General features: G+C 51.8%; 1 protein-coding gene across 13 annotated transcripts in view; it reads right to left on the reverse strand.

The window, feature by feature from the left end:
• Positions 1–752: 752 nt before the first annotated feature.
• The window catches only part of SH3PXD2A (SH3 and PX domains 2A), a 256400-nt gene continuing 242303 nt past the window's right edge, over positions 753–14849 (reverse strand). For 7 of the 13 annotated variants that reach the window (XM_015148096.3, XM_077947456.1, XM_077947460.1 and 4 more), the window contains 2 exons: positions 12475–12594; positions 7000–10490 (listed from right to left, as the gene is read on the reverse strand). In XM_015148096.3, coding sequence (XP_015003582.1) covers positions 8517–10490; positions 12475–12594 — 2094 coding nt within the window. In that variant the 3' untranslated portion in view covers positions 7000–8516. Of the gene's footprint in view, positions 10491–12474; positions 12595–14849 lie in introns of all 13 variants that reach the window. The other 6 variants (XM_015148097.3, XM_015148095.3, XM_077947461.1 and 3 more) reach the window with 1 other exon arrangement.

A 14849-nucleotide genomic window follows, 5' to 3' on the forward strand; every position in this document is an offset into this window, starting at 1 on the left:
CCTCAGAGGCGTGTGGGATACCTGCCTGCCCATCCTATCCCCGGGAGGATGCTCAGGCTACCCAGCCTCTGCATGGCCTTGCACAGCCATGGCCTGTTCCTACCATCAGGGCTACCCGGTCCTGCTTACTGGGGTCCAGCAAAAGCAGGAGAGGGTCGGGGGCCGTGCTAAAGGGGCAGCTAGGCCTGCTGGATGTGGGTCCTTGGCCCCAAGATCTGCATCTTTCAAAGCCTTGGCCATTGCCCGGAAAGCCTCCCAAAATGGGGAAGAGGCTGGAGGAGCTTGACCATGATTCTCAGCAAGAGTGAGAGCTGGCTCATGTCTGTAATCCCAGCACTTTGGGAGGCTGAGGCAGAAGGACTGCTCGAGCCCAGGAGCTTGAGACCAGCCCTGGCAACATAGCAAGAACCTCTCTCTACAAATAATAGAAAAATCATCTGGGCATGGTGGTGCGCCTATAGTCCCAACTACTCGGGAGGCTGAGGTGGGAGGATTGCTTGAGTCCGGGAGGTTGAGGTTTCAGTGACCTATGATCATGCTACTGCACTCCAGCCTGGGTAACAGGGTGAGACCCTGTTTAAAAAAAAAAAAAAAAAGCGAGAGCTTACCTACCTGCCCCCACCCTCCAGTGTCCTTTCTTTCAGAGGGCCCTGGGGTCCTGGAGTCCACCTTGCAATTTTAGATAATGGGACATCTGCTATTCAGCTGGATGGATTTTTTTTGGTGACAGGGAGAAGTAAGAGGTGATTCTGTTTGGTTAAAAAGGCCCAAAACTTTATTTAGTTTTCAGGGAAATATAAGATGCATGTAAACATAAACAAAATACAAAACAAAACCCAAATCTTAGTCTAGAAGCATGCCAAGACAGAGCATTTTCTGCAGACCAAAGAGTCCTGTCAAAGTGATAAGGGACACCTGGAAAGTGGCAGGCCAAGGGGCTGGTCCCTTCCCCAAGGGCACTGCATTTTTGTGATGAGATTAAAAACAAACCAACTCCACTATTAAAAATGTTAGAAACATGGAGATAGTTTAGCACCACCATTGATTCTGGAAATATTTCAGCACTCAAATTGACTGCACTGAGTTTAATGTCCTTTCTCCAGTGTCTCTGCTGAGGAGGAAAGAAGGAAAACCTGGAGGAAGGGCTCCTCCTGACCCCACAGAGCCCACTAAGAGCTGGGAGGGGAATTCCATGAGGAATTCTCCAAGGTTCTGGAGCTCCAGAGACGTCCACCAGTCCCCACCCAGCCATGCAGTCCATATGCTCACGCTTCAGGGATTACTGAAGTCTGCCTTGCCCCGGAGTCACTTCCTGCAGACCTCTGAGTACCTGGCCGGGAAACCCCTTTCCCATCCTGTGTCCTGGATTTAAAGAAAACCTGTTGCAGATAATGAGTTGTAAATTCAAGAAGGGTGGCTGTTTTGCTGTTCTCTCTCTGCAGTAAACTCATATGGGGAGTGTGCCTTGGTTATAAGGCACTGCAAAACGGCAGGGTATATCCATGGATGAATGTTCATCATACCCAGTCTAATTCATAGCAGGTGGCAGGCTCAGCAAACTGAACCACCACAGGTGTCAGAGATACTTGAGAATGACTGGTACCAACAGGATGACAAAGGAGGTTGCCTTCCTCCCAGATGTGCCCAATAGAGTCTGAACCCTGGTTCTAATTTGTGGAGTTGGGTCCCTACTGTATGACCCATTGTGGTCACTGGTCTTTGAGCTATACAACTTGAGAGGCTAGCTTTGGATTGGACAGTCAAAGGGAAGTGGGCAAAACCAGCTGAGAACCGGGAGCTGGATGCATGTATTCTGGAATCAGGGCCTGCAAACTCCAAGATTGGTTTGTGGCCGGTGACTTCCCCTCTCTGCTAAGTAAATCAGTGACCATTCATTGAGAACCGATGGGGACCCAGCATGTGGCCCAATGAGTGGCAGTTTTTTTCTAGCCAGCTTCTGTGGCCAAATTTGGAGGATTTTCCAACCTGCTGTGGCTGGACCCTTGGGTGTTGAATCACTAAATTCCCTTTCTACCTGCTCTCTTCTTCCTGAAACACTCAGAGCTGACTTCTTCCTTCTTTCTAATCAACAAAGACAAAACTCCGAACCCCTTTTCAGCCTTCACACAACATTTCTTTCTAGAAGACATCCTCTTCTGGAAGCCGCCTTTCCTAGTGAAGGGCAGTAGGCCCCAGCTACCCCAAACATGCACACGCTCTTCTCACCAACGTGCCTCTCACTTGCCTCTAACGTGCTCGAGCCTTCCTTTTGCTCTAAATAATTCTTCCTCCCTCCCTCCCTTTTTCTCTTTCACCTCTTGAGGTTCAGCTTATTGGCCAGGATGGAACTGGGAGCAAAGCAGGGACCTTCAGTGCAGGGATCCCCATTCTCTAAGGCCACTGAGTTCTAGGACTGCAGTAGGAGAGGGTGTTGATTGTCAAGGTTAATTGCAAACTTGAGATTTTAAAAAGACAGGATTGGGGAAGGGGGATTGCGTGCTAATCCCAACCTTATAGACAGGCTGGGATCAAGGCCTTGGAAGGTAGAGCCCTCCACCCAGTCTGTAAGCACCAGTGTGCCCACCTTATGGCCTGGGGACCCAGGTTTGCAGGAGAGAAGTTAACAGTGGGGCTGTTTTTCCCCAAAGCTGTGGGTCACACTCCTGTCTTCTCACTGGCTCTGATCATGCACCTTGGGAACCACAGAGACATGAGACTGCACCAAACAGGGATGATGATTTAGCCAGAAACTCATGAAGGTCTAGCAGAGCCCTCCACACTTCCCAGGAAGTGTTCAGTCTGGCCCTGCAGTTGGGACTAAACTTATATGCACCTGCAGGTCTTGTTGGGTGCACCAAGAGCAAGTTCTCACCCCGACCACCTGACCCACCCTCTGAAACAAGGATGAAGGGACTGGCAGCTTTTATTATAAGGGGCTTCTCATACCCATGGCATGGCTGAGGGGTGGGAGTCAGCCTGCTCGATGACACATCTGTAGGGGTGACCTAACTGAACCAACCCAGTGTTTGCATACCCAGTGGCATCTCTTCATTTTGGAGATGCACATCTTCATTTTGGAGCCTGGGATGACTGCCTAGGCCGCTTATGTTAGACCTGTTAATGCCAGTGTGAAATTTCCAACTACTTAATAAAATAACTACAAAAAGAAAAAAAAAAAAAGACACATTGCACTCTCCAGCCAGAATGATGTGTGTGAATGACACACACACTTGCTGCCAGAAGCTGTGAGTCCCTTGGGACCTGCCCATTGCCAAGGACTTGTTCAATGGAGACAGCTTTGCCTGGTTTTTTTTTTTTCTCTAACCCCATGTTATTTAGTTCAAGTGGGATGTTACCAACACTTGCGTACACACACATGCATTCGTACACCACACACACACGCACACACGCACACATTCTCGACACATGGCCCTCAAAAAAGTGAGGGAATCTTAATTATTTAGCAATGTGGACAGTTCTCTTCCCAGAGAGCTCTGCATTGAGATTCTCAAAGACTGAATATCTAGATGGATATAAGCCAAGGGAGAGTCCCGCACAGGGCACAGTCCCACTCCGGGGCACAGAGATCCGTGTCTGTGCAGAAATTCACCAAATGGGGGTTGGAGCAGCAAGCATACAGTACTGGAGGTGGAGGGAACAAGCCACAGGGACGTCCCTGTCACCTTGAGGGGCAGAGCTCTGAGGCTCAAACCCAGAGGAAACTTCCCATTCTGCTGCTTTCTCTACCGGTGCTGAGGAAGGAGGCCAGATTGGTACTTGTTGTGGGAAGTTCTGTCTGCAGAGAAACTTGAATAGACCCCCGACTCTTCCTGGAGCAGAATTTGTACGGACTGTCTGGGTGCGGAGCACAGGCAGGGCTCACTCCTCAGGCTGAAGTCGCTGAGATGAATGGACAGCCCAGGCTGCCCATTGGTGTCTCACTAGGGTGTGCACGGATCAAGGTTCTCACATCCCCCCAAGATTTGGTGACGTCTAGGCTTCCTGCCTAGAAACTGAACTGAGGGCACCCAGTTTTAGAAAGATTCAAACATTACACCAGAAGGATCACAGCTCTAAACATCAGGACACTGGGGTGAGAGAGGGCTGCTGGGAGTCATTTTTAGGCCAGGGCTGAGCAGCTGGCTGCACCACAACAGGAATCAAAACAAGGAACAGTTCCTGAGGGCCTGACTCTGCTCCAGGGCTGGGGCCCCAGAGGTCAGGGGCCCCAGAGGTCAAGGGCCTCATGCCTGAATCCCTTTCTGCTGGGTGGATCTGGCAGGGACCCTATCATCTTCCCAAGGAAGGGGGAGAGGAGAACGCTACCAGATCAAACTCCACCAACCCACCCACCTGTTCCACAGCTAGGATTCCTTCAGCAGCTCGCTCCCTGCCTCTTGCTGCCTGAGCACCACTGGTATTCCCTCCATTGTCCCCAATGAGCCCTGGCATCCATCTTGGTAATATTGCACTTTTCCTGTCTCTCAGATTGTTTCCATTTTTGATTGAGAATGCAAGGTATTTGGAGGGGGTAGGGGAAGTGAGTAACCTTAAAGAAATAATATATTAGTTAAATACAATAACAGGAAAAATAGGGGTTATTTTTATCTTTTTCCCCCTGAAAACAAAAACTACCAAACCAAGGTCTAAACTTAAATAGTCCTATACCTATTCTGCAAACACTAGTAATAGGAAAATAATGCCTGACTGAAATTCCCTTGTCTTTTTTCCTTAGATGATAAAAGTAGTAACATGCCTTGCTGGGGAAAGCAATGGATATAAATGCCTGTAAAATATGCTGCTCTAACATCTGAAAGTGATTACAATGATTCTATATAATGCCTTCGTCAAGATGGAAAATCAAGGAGGAAGAAAGAGAAACCTTTGGGGCCAGGCTGGGGGTAGACGGGGCTGAGGCCTGGCAAGACAGCCGGTCTACAGCCACTGGATGTAGGGGAAACCCACAGGGCGTGGGGCACACCTGCTGCTCAGGGTTGCCCCTTTCCAGCTCTCTCTCACTGCCCCCAAAGTCCCATGGCCTGGTGAGAATAGTGAGGAGGAGAGAGGCAACACAGCCAGGCCTGCTGTCACAAAGAGGGATGAGGTGGGAGGAGATGACGTTTTTCCCCCCCTGAAATACAAGAAAAAGGTCTTGAAATGGAAAGGAAAACAAAGCACCAAATGCTGCATCTTCGGGCATTATATGAACCTCAATAATGACCTCAGAAGGGCTCATTATGGTTAAAGTTGCAGTATACAGCAATACAGTGTCATTTCACATTTTCAATCGCAACTCATGGGAAACTAGGTTTGGACACTGCGGAGATTTTGTTTTTCTTTTTCCTTTTTTAGTCCGATCTGGTTTTCCTCCAGATGGGTCAGAGCCCTAGGCCCCCTCCCTCCTCTGCCTGCTGCTGGCAGTATCCTTCAGCATCACAAAGCAGCTCAGTAGCTCTAGGGAAAGGCCCTCTTGCCCTGGCTAGGGCTAGGAGTCCAGGGGCACAAGGCCTGGTATCCCCTGGCCATGTCTGAGAAGGACTGGCATGCACCCTTTTTGCTTCAAGTATTAATATTCTCTTTGGATTTGCAGCGTTTTTGCTGTGAGTTAGGGGGTGAGGGGGCGAGGTGCGAAGACTGGGGCATGGCAATCCCTGTTCACTGCCCAAATCTACATGCTGTCACCAGGTGGCAGCATTCCCCACTTTTCCTGGATGCCTGAGCAACTCCCAGCCATCCTTGGGGCTGGATGTCACAATGTAAACATGACCACACAATAAACTATAATGGCGGTGAAGAGGAGCACGGAATTAATGTAGTGGGGAGATCTGCCATTAACTAGCTGTGGGATTTTGGAAAAGTCATTTCCTGTCCTTGGGCCGCAGTAACAGGAAGGGATGGGATAGAGTGACCTCTGAGGTCTCTCTCAGTTCTGAATTTTAATGACTATCACTTACAGCACTGGGGATCAAGGAGAGGAGGTCCTTGGGGGAGCTGGGAGGATGTGGGGGGCAGTGCAGGTGGTGGGGAAGGGCAGGAAAGGCAGGCTTTGGGGAGCACTGTGGTCCAGTCCAACTGAGATGCTCTGTGCTTGGCAGACACGCTCTGCACTCCCTCCTGGCCTGGCTGGCGCACTAGTGACTGAACTGGCTCAGTGCAGACATCTGAGGAGCGAGGCTGCAGGGCCCTCCCCCTGGAAGATAGCTACATTGAAGGTTCTTTACCTGACAGTCACTCTACTTTTAAATTTTATTTTAAATAGTCATAAATTACTTTTTTTCTCTTAATAAATATGTGCTGTTTAAAAATGAGAAAAGTATATACTGCATCTTTAAGTAATGCACTTTGCTCTCTGGGTTTTTTCCATTCTACCTTATTTAAAGTGCATTAATTAAAAAATAATGAACCACTTCTTTATCATTATTGTTCAAATAAGTACAAATAATATTAATATGAAGACACTAAACACTACCATTAGTACTGCAATCTAGCAGATTAACTCAACATCCTGCTCTATTTAATACTGTCCAGCAGAAGAAAATAACTAATTTCAATTTTAAACAGACTCACAAAACAAAAGGAAACAAAACAGTCTCACCACAGGCCTTCAACAAAGAACACGAGCCATTTGCTCTAGCTGCCAGGTATCAGTGTATGGCGAAGGACAGGGGCTCGGGGTTGCCCAGGCAAGGCCTCTGGGATGGGGTGTGGTAGGGTAGGGGTGGGGGTGGGTTTTGAAGGCACTGAGACGCTGGGTCCCATGCTGCCCTGCCTGGGTGGGGAGTAGGGTGAGGGAGGGCCTTTCCTCCTCTATAGAAAACACGAACCCCCAGTCCAGGGACCCTGGCAGCTGAATCGGTGGCTGTGAGGCCCGATCTGTCCAAAATCAAAGGCACGTGTGGAAATCCACTCCCAGCGAAGGGGGAGTCCTTGGGGGAAGCCGGCTAGGCTTCTGGAGGGTCCCCTCTGAAATGTCAACAATTGAAAAACACAACCCAAAGGTGACAGAGGACCTGCAGGGAACTTTATTCTCTTACTTCTGTCTTCACTGGGGCACTGCCCCTCGGGAAGACCAGGTTGGCTCCTGGCACAGGGATCCTCCATCTTCTTGGGCACCTGTGGCATTGCCAGCAGGCCAGAGGGGGTGGCTGGCGGTGCTGGCTCCAGTCTGACCCAAGGGGCCAGCCGGGTCCCCTCTGCCCATAGTGGGGGCAATGGCTGCTTCTCCACGCTTCATACGTAAGGCTTCCAGCCCTGCCCAGCTGGGGAACACATGCAGAATGGCGGTCACCCAGCAGACTGGGAGCTGCCTTCTCTCCAAAAGTCTGACTCCTGAACACCCTCCTCCTTCCTGGGGAGGGTTTTTGCCCCTCTGAGGTTGTGCAGGAACCAGAAGAACAGTTTCTCTGCTTCATCATGTCTGCAACCTGGGGCTTGCCTAGCCCCCAATTTTTCTGGCAGGCGCCAAGCTCCAGCACAGTCCACACAGTGGAAACCAAATGAAACAACTTTGGCTTGTGGAGGGGGAAGAATGTGAAACAAAAACAAAAGCAAAATCACCCACCCACAAGATACAACAGAAACCCCATCCACTACCCATCCCCTTCCCGTGTGAGGCCGACCACCCAGGCCCCCAAACAACCCCTAAAATAAGACGCAAACCAAAGGCCTGACATATAAGCCCCAAATCAACAAACCTCTCCCGAAACATGCAAAGGAACTGCCCGCCCGGAAATACCCAAAATAGTCTGTGCAGATTATGAAGAGACCGGTGGCTTCGCCCACCCTCTGTAAACTCTGGTACTGTGTCCTCCATGGGGTGCCCCGCAGAGAGCGGGCTCTCTTCTCAAGGCCAAGACAGTGACAGCTATGGAAGATGGTCCTTGCTGGCACCTGGGAACTGCTTTTTCTTCAACTAACAGTGACAGTGGCCTGGCCCAGGAGCAGGCTTGAGCTCACAAGACACCCCCAAGCCCCAAAGCCAGTGGTGGCTTCTAATGTACCCACCTGTGGTATGCAGTGGCAATGCCTGGGAAACCAGCACAGTTCACAAATACAGCTTAGGACAATAGCAGGGCTACCTGGAGTGGCACGATGCCAGCAACCAAAACTGGGCCAAGCAGGGGCAAGACACTGGAGGCCCCCATGACCACGTCTTTTCCAGATCTGTAGCAAAGGCACAACTGGGGTCTCCCACATGGCCTGTCCCAAATGGCATGTAATCCATTGGTGAAGTCCCCATGGTGCACAGGGGATCTCAGCTTTCTTGGCCCTGGGTCCCAGGCCTGGGACTCCCTGGTCCATTCCCTTACTTACTCAGTGTGGGCACCCCCATCCTCTACTTTCCAGCTGTGGGATGGCTTGGACGGGGGGCATCTTTGAGGTCACCCATTCTGTAGGGTTGAATGTTGTCCACCCCCCACCCCTCCCGTTTTTTCCTTTCCCTTTTGTTCGTCTCACCGCTCATCCAGTGGGCGGCCAGAGAGGCACACTGAGGCTGCAAGAACCCAGGCCCTCTGCTAGTTCTTTTTCTCAAGGTAGTTGGAAGGCACCCAGCCTTTGAAGGGCTTCACACCATCCAGGATCTGGCAGTACCACCAGCCATTAGGGTTCCTCTCCAGAACCTCCATGGACACTCCCTCCTGGAAGCCTGCTGTCTCCTCATCCCCCTCGTAGTCCGCGATAGAGACATACACGTCTTTGAGGTTGTTGTGGATGAACTGAGACTTCTCAATGGGCTTGGGGCGCACGGGGGACACGGGGATGCCGTTGCGCTGGGCGGACAGCAGGGGTGAGTCTGAACCCTGGCTGGCGGCCCGTTCGGCCAGGCGGCCCTTGGCCTCGGCAGCAGCGGAGCGAGCAGTGCTAAAGGAGGAGTTCCGTCGGACGCCTCGGAGGCCATCGGTGGCCGTGAGTGACTCATTCCTCCGCAGGGCGCAGGACAGGTTGTTGTCCTTGGGTGGTGGGGACACAAACACCGACTGGGGCCTGACCGCCACCTGCCGCACCCCGTTCCTCATCTTCACTGCTGGAGTGCCTGAGGTCTTGCCGAAGCCCCCGGGAGGTTTGGAGGGGATGGGGGGCGTGGCCTTCTTGCTCTGGTTGACAGTGTTCAGCGCTTGGACGCGCCTCTCGATCTTCTCCAGGCTGTCCGACTTGCCTTCGTTCTGCCTGCCCTTGGCGGGCACTGCGTCCAGCTCTTTGCCAGAGGGGTCAGGTTGCTCGTTCTCATCCAGCACCAAATAGTGGGAAGGAGCCCAGCCCTCCAGCTCCCCAAACCTCACGTACCACCACCCGCTCTCCTGCTTCTCTAGCACCTGCACCTCCACGCCCGCGGGGAAGCTGATCTCTGAGTCCTGGACCTTCTGGTAGGCACTGCATGTCATGTACGAGGTGGCTGGCCCTTCCCATTCCTTCTTGGTGGGACACGGGGGAGTGGTGGCCGGGAGGGTGATGAGGTCAGATGAGCCTCGCCTAGACCCCTCACCGGGAGCCTCGGAGGCCGTCTGCGGGGGTAGCTCTGAATCCTCACTCTTGGAGCCCTTGAGCCCTCCGCGGAGCTGGCCCGTGGGTCTCAGCTGGCGCCGTAAAGTGCTGATGTCCATCTTCTCTTGGCTCTGTGACTCTGCTCGGTTCAGGAATGGCTTGGGCCGGACCGATGGCTTGGCCCGGGCACAGGAGGTCAGCCCAGCATTCGCATCAGCATCCTTCTTTGCCCTGACCTTGGGAGTGCCGCGGATGCCTGCGTCCGAAGCAGAGCGGGGCTTCAGGTCGCCACTGGTTTTGGACAAGGAAGAGGAGGAGGAGGAAGAGGAGGAGCAGCAAGTGGTGTTGATGGTGATGGATGAGGAAAAGGAGGCTGAGGAGTGGTTCTTCCCCAGTTCTGCCTGGGCATTCTTCTCTGCCTTGAGCTTTAGGAGTGATGATGACTTGGGGGAGCCTGATTTGGGGGAGTTTTTCCTGGCCAGGGACAGCGAGGAGCTGCCTGGGGAGTCACTGTCCCCAGAGGAGCCTCTGGCTGACAGGGTGTCCTCTGCATATGGCCGGAAGCCCTCATTCTCATAGATGGTCTCCTCTTCCAGGGCCACGTCCTCAGAAGACTCACCCACCTTGAAGCGGGCCCGCTGCAGAGAAGAGGCCGGCGAGGGCCGGTGGGGCTGGGCAGGCCGCCTCTCCCCTGAGGCTCTGTCCTCCACAGGCTCCTCGCTCAGCTCGGGCTCTGAGTCAAAGCCGAATGCAGGGATGTCATACTCAGGTTCCTCATACTTGAGCTTCCGTGGGGAGTCCTGGCTCTCACTGGCCCCCGTAGGGCCCTCCTCAGCCTCCTTGGGCTTGCTGGGGGGCGCTGGCGGGGGCACCTTGGGCCGGGTCAGCGTGCTTGTGCGGCGGCTCAGGTTGGGCTTCTTGCGCTTATCGATGTATGATGCGGGGGCCCAGCCCTCCTTCTCACCGATCTGCACGTACCACCAGCCGCCTGAGTTCTTATCAATGACCTGGGGGACGAGTGCAGACAAGCCAGTGATTTGGGAGCATCTGGGACCCTATGACATCCCAAGGTAGGAGTAACATACTTTGGCTCTGGGATAAATTATCTCCATTATACAGATAATAAACCGAGCCACTGAGTAAGTGGCCCAAGACCCAACATAGTAAATAATGCACCAGAATTCAAACCTAGGTCTCTGTCATCTCATGATTGGTGGGTTCCTGCTTGCCAAGTTCCCTCCCTGGTCCTCCACGTCTGTGTTAACAGCCGGGTTGAGCTGGCCCACTCCTCCTCCCCATAAACTGCACTCTTCTCAGTCCCTACCCTGCCAGTACACTAAGGACACGTACGAAGAAAACACTGCCCTTCGCTGCCCCTTCCCTCCTCATACCCTCGATGTTGCTAGGTCCTCCCTTGGAGGTCCTTGAAAGGGTCTCTAGGGTCAGAAGAGAATGGGAAGATGCAGATGAAGTGACCTGGGAGGTACAGGCCTGAGGCCAGAGCCTGTCTGCAGAGCCTCTCCCCAGGGTCCATCCCCTGTGGCTATTTTACTGGAATCCCACTGAAATCCCACTAGCTGAAGAGATTTCTTTGGGTTGAATGGTTTCCTGTAGGAAGGGCAGGGGGCTTTCAGTCATTTCCATGTTAGTATAAACTGGTTTAAGGAGCTTCTTCCTTAACTTTGGAGATCAACCAATGGCCAAAAGTGTGGCTGCTGGTTGTGCTGGGGTCCATTTGGACTGGGGAACATAAAGGGCACATAATTGGGGATTGTGGGACGCTCCTGGAGGAAAAGGTCCTGGGGTGGGGAAGGAGTAGTGTGAAAACACTGGCAACTTGGGAAGAGGGCCAAGGACGGAGGGAAAGGTGGAGAATGCAAAGGTAAGAAGAGACCAGTTCTCTGCATCCCCCACCAAAAGAGAAAGATTTTCTCCTTCTTTGGGTCCTACATTCTGTCCTTCACCGAGCCCCAGCCCTGCACTTACAGTTCAAGCACAGGGGGCTCTTGAGCCTGACAGTTCTGCCACATTGTGCTCTTTACAGACTCCTGGAAATCTCAGCACTGAGAATGATTTTTCTTGAAAATTTAGTTCCAAGTTCCAGGCATGTGATTTAAAACATTCACACTGGAAATGTCACCGCTTTAGAGGCAGAGACTGCGCAATGAATCTGACAGGTTCACTTGTATTAGATGGAGTTAACTCAATTACTACACAAAGCCACTCAGAGAACTGACTGAGTTACAGCTCTTCTCTGCTGCTGGGAATGCCATGCTAAGCCCCAGCCACAAAACAGAGTGGCATGAATGCTGGAAGACAGGCTGCGGGGAGCGTCCCAGGATCTATCACCCCATTTTGCAGAGAGAAATGCTTAAAGTTGGGGGTGGCAGATGGGAGAAGTGACTGCATCAAAGGCCAAGGGTCATGTGGTGTGGACTTGGCCAGAGCCCAGGTCCCCAGTATCTCAGTCTACCTGCCTGGTCCACATCCTCCTAACAACACTTCCTAATGGTGGGTACTGCAGGATACTGGCCCCGAGGCGGTCCTGGGAGAGAAAGCTTGTGGGACGGGCAATGCTGCCTATTCTAGACCCCTTGTAGATGACACTCCCAGTGACATTCTTGTATCCTAGGCTCTGGGAACATTTAAAACAACAAATGGGTTGGATTTTGTTTAATCCACCGTCCTGCAAGCTCATTTGACCACAGAAGCCCTTTGTTTCAAGGCCCCCTGTCACAAGCTCCTGCACATGCTCTGGGAAATGTTGCTGTGAGACAAGCCCTATGAGCTCAGGGTGGAGCGTGAGAGCTGGGATCTAGTCCAGGCTGTGGCACTGGCCAGCGCCAGGCAGATGCTCATCTTTGTGGGGCTCGTTTCTGTACCTTTCCTGCCTGCCCTTCAGGAATCTTACTAGCAAGGCCTAAAATGGGAAATGCAGTAGGTCTTCCACCATGATGAGTAAAACCCTCAGCCTCATGGCCTGAGGCTTACCTCTGCCTTCTGTCCACCTCGAAAGCTGATGCCATCAGAAATGCACGACTGGAATTCAGCAATGGTGTAGTACTCCACCTCAACAGAAGGGGGCTCTGGTGGCTTTGGCAGTTGGAACCCCTAAGGTTAAGGAACACACAGTGGGCAAAACCCGCCCAAATCAGAAGAGTAACATGGCCAAGGGTTGGTCGCCACTCAGTCCCAGGGGGTGCGGATGGCTGTTTACACCAGCTGGACAGCAGCTGGCCTGAGTACGTATCTATCACCGGAGTCTCAGGGTATATATCGCCAGGGGACTGCTCTGATGAGGCTTTCTAATAATACTCAGGATTCATGGGAGACTTGTCTGAGCTATCAAAATGCTCACATTACTATTACTACTATTGTTATTGTCATCATCATCATTATTACTCTGAGACAGGTGTCTTGCTTTGGGACCCAGGCTAGAGTGCAGTGGAGTAATCAGAGCTCACTGCAGCCTGCGTCTCCTGGGCTCAAGTGATCCTCCCACCTCAGCCTCCCCAGTAGCTGGGACTACAGGCACACACCACCACACCTGGTTAATTTTAATTTTTTTTCTTTTTTTTGGTAGAGATAGGCTCTCTCAGGATCTGGAAGAATTTGATAAAAAAAGAAAAGAAAAGAAAAGAAAAAAAAGAAGTAGAGACAGGGTTTTGCAATATTGCTTAGGCTGCTCTCAAACTCCTGGGCTCAAGCAATCCTCCTTGAGGATTACAGGCATAAGCCACTGTGCCCAGCACAAAATGCTCATTATTAATACAGTAATTTCTAATCTTACTTCTCTGGAGGTCAAGTTTTCAGATGCCTCAATAGCTGAATCTCAAAATGAGAACTAAAAAGCAAGAAATCTCCTGTAATCATAGTGCTTTGGGAAGCCCAGGTGGGAGCACTGCTTGAGGCCAGGAGTTTGAGATCAGCCTGGGCAAACAGTGAGACCCCATTTCTACCACACACACACACACACACACACACACAAATTAGGTGGACATGGTGTTATGCACCTGTGGTCGCAGCTACTTGGGGAGGCTGAGGCGGGAAGACAGGGTGAGCCCAGGAGTTCGAGGCTGCAGTGAGCTATGAACAGACCACTGCCCTCCAGCCTGAGTGACAGAGTGAGACACTGTCTCAGAAAAAAAAAAAAAAAAAAAAAAAAGCAGAGAAATCATTCTAACAAAGCCCTTGCACACTGCCCAGTGGGAGAGGAAGGAAAGCCACTGTTCTGGAGTCTAGGGGCAAGGACTGCAGGTGGGACTTCTGGCAGCACAGGCAAGGCAATGGAGCACAACTGGTCTCTAGTCTGGGGGGGTGTGTAAGGAGGCAGTGCGGTTGGGTGAGCAAAGTCTTTAGCTGGTCATCATGACAAGGCCAGATAGGCAGGTAAGCACTAAATAAAACTCGCAATATTCTGTGGGCAGGGTAGAACTCACTGGAGATCCTCAATGCTTTTCAGACACTGGCACAGCAGCATCTAAACATGACATTCAAGGACATTTAGAAGCTGGCCTTGGCCCATGATTTGTGAGCCTCCCCCATTCATTTAACAACTGTTTGTTGTGCGTCTACTGGGTGCCAGACACTGGTCTAAGGCACCGAGCACTCACTAGGAAACTGAATGGACAACCCCTTGCCCTTGTGGATTGTACACTTTTGCTTCAATGGTCTTCTCTCTACTCTGCTAAAATATACTTTGTACACCGCTATTTATGTCCTCCCTCATGCAAAGGGATTCAAATAAAGCAATTGAGAAAAAAAGGTGGGAGGGATGACGGGACGGGAAGAAGCTTGGTGTAGCAGGAAGACCTGGAAAGACCTCAACCTTGGGGCTGGACTCCAATCACAGCAATTTACCAGCTGTGTGGCCCTGGGCAAAGCCCTTGGTCTCTCTGAACTTCAGTTCTCTCATCTGTAAAATGGAACTAATGCCAGCATCCTGAAGAGGATCCCTGAAATAACATACATCACTTTGGGCCCAAAGAGGGGCATAGGGAGAGCTCAATAAATAGAAGCTGGAGCTCAGCCCTCCTTCTGAACTTCTCCTCTTCTTCCCAGCCTTCCTCATCCTTCAAGGCTCTGCATGTCCTAACCCCACCAGTTGAAACTGAGCTGGGTCAGAGTGAGTGAGGTGTGGGAGGAAGCTGGTTTTGAGGGATTGAGTGAGAATCTGCCACCTTTCACGGCCCCAGGGCCTGGCTGTGCAGCCGTGCATGTGAGCAGACACAGCCCAGGCTCAGCCCAGAACACATCTCTGGCCAGGTGGGATGCAGCTGGGCCTAACTGGAAACAGCAGTCCTGCCTCAGCAATCCCCGCATTTGGTAAGTGTGGAAGGAATTACCCCATTCTTGCCAAAATCAAG

This window comes from Macaca mulatta, chromosome 9, assembly GCF_049350105.2.
Source record: "Macaca mulatta isolate MMU2019108-1 chromosome 9, T2T-MMU8v2.0, whole genome shotgun sequence".
Taxonomy (NCBI): Eukaryota; Metazoa; Chordata; class Mammalia; order Primates; family Cercopithecidae; genus Macaca; species Macaca mulatta.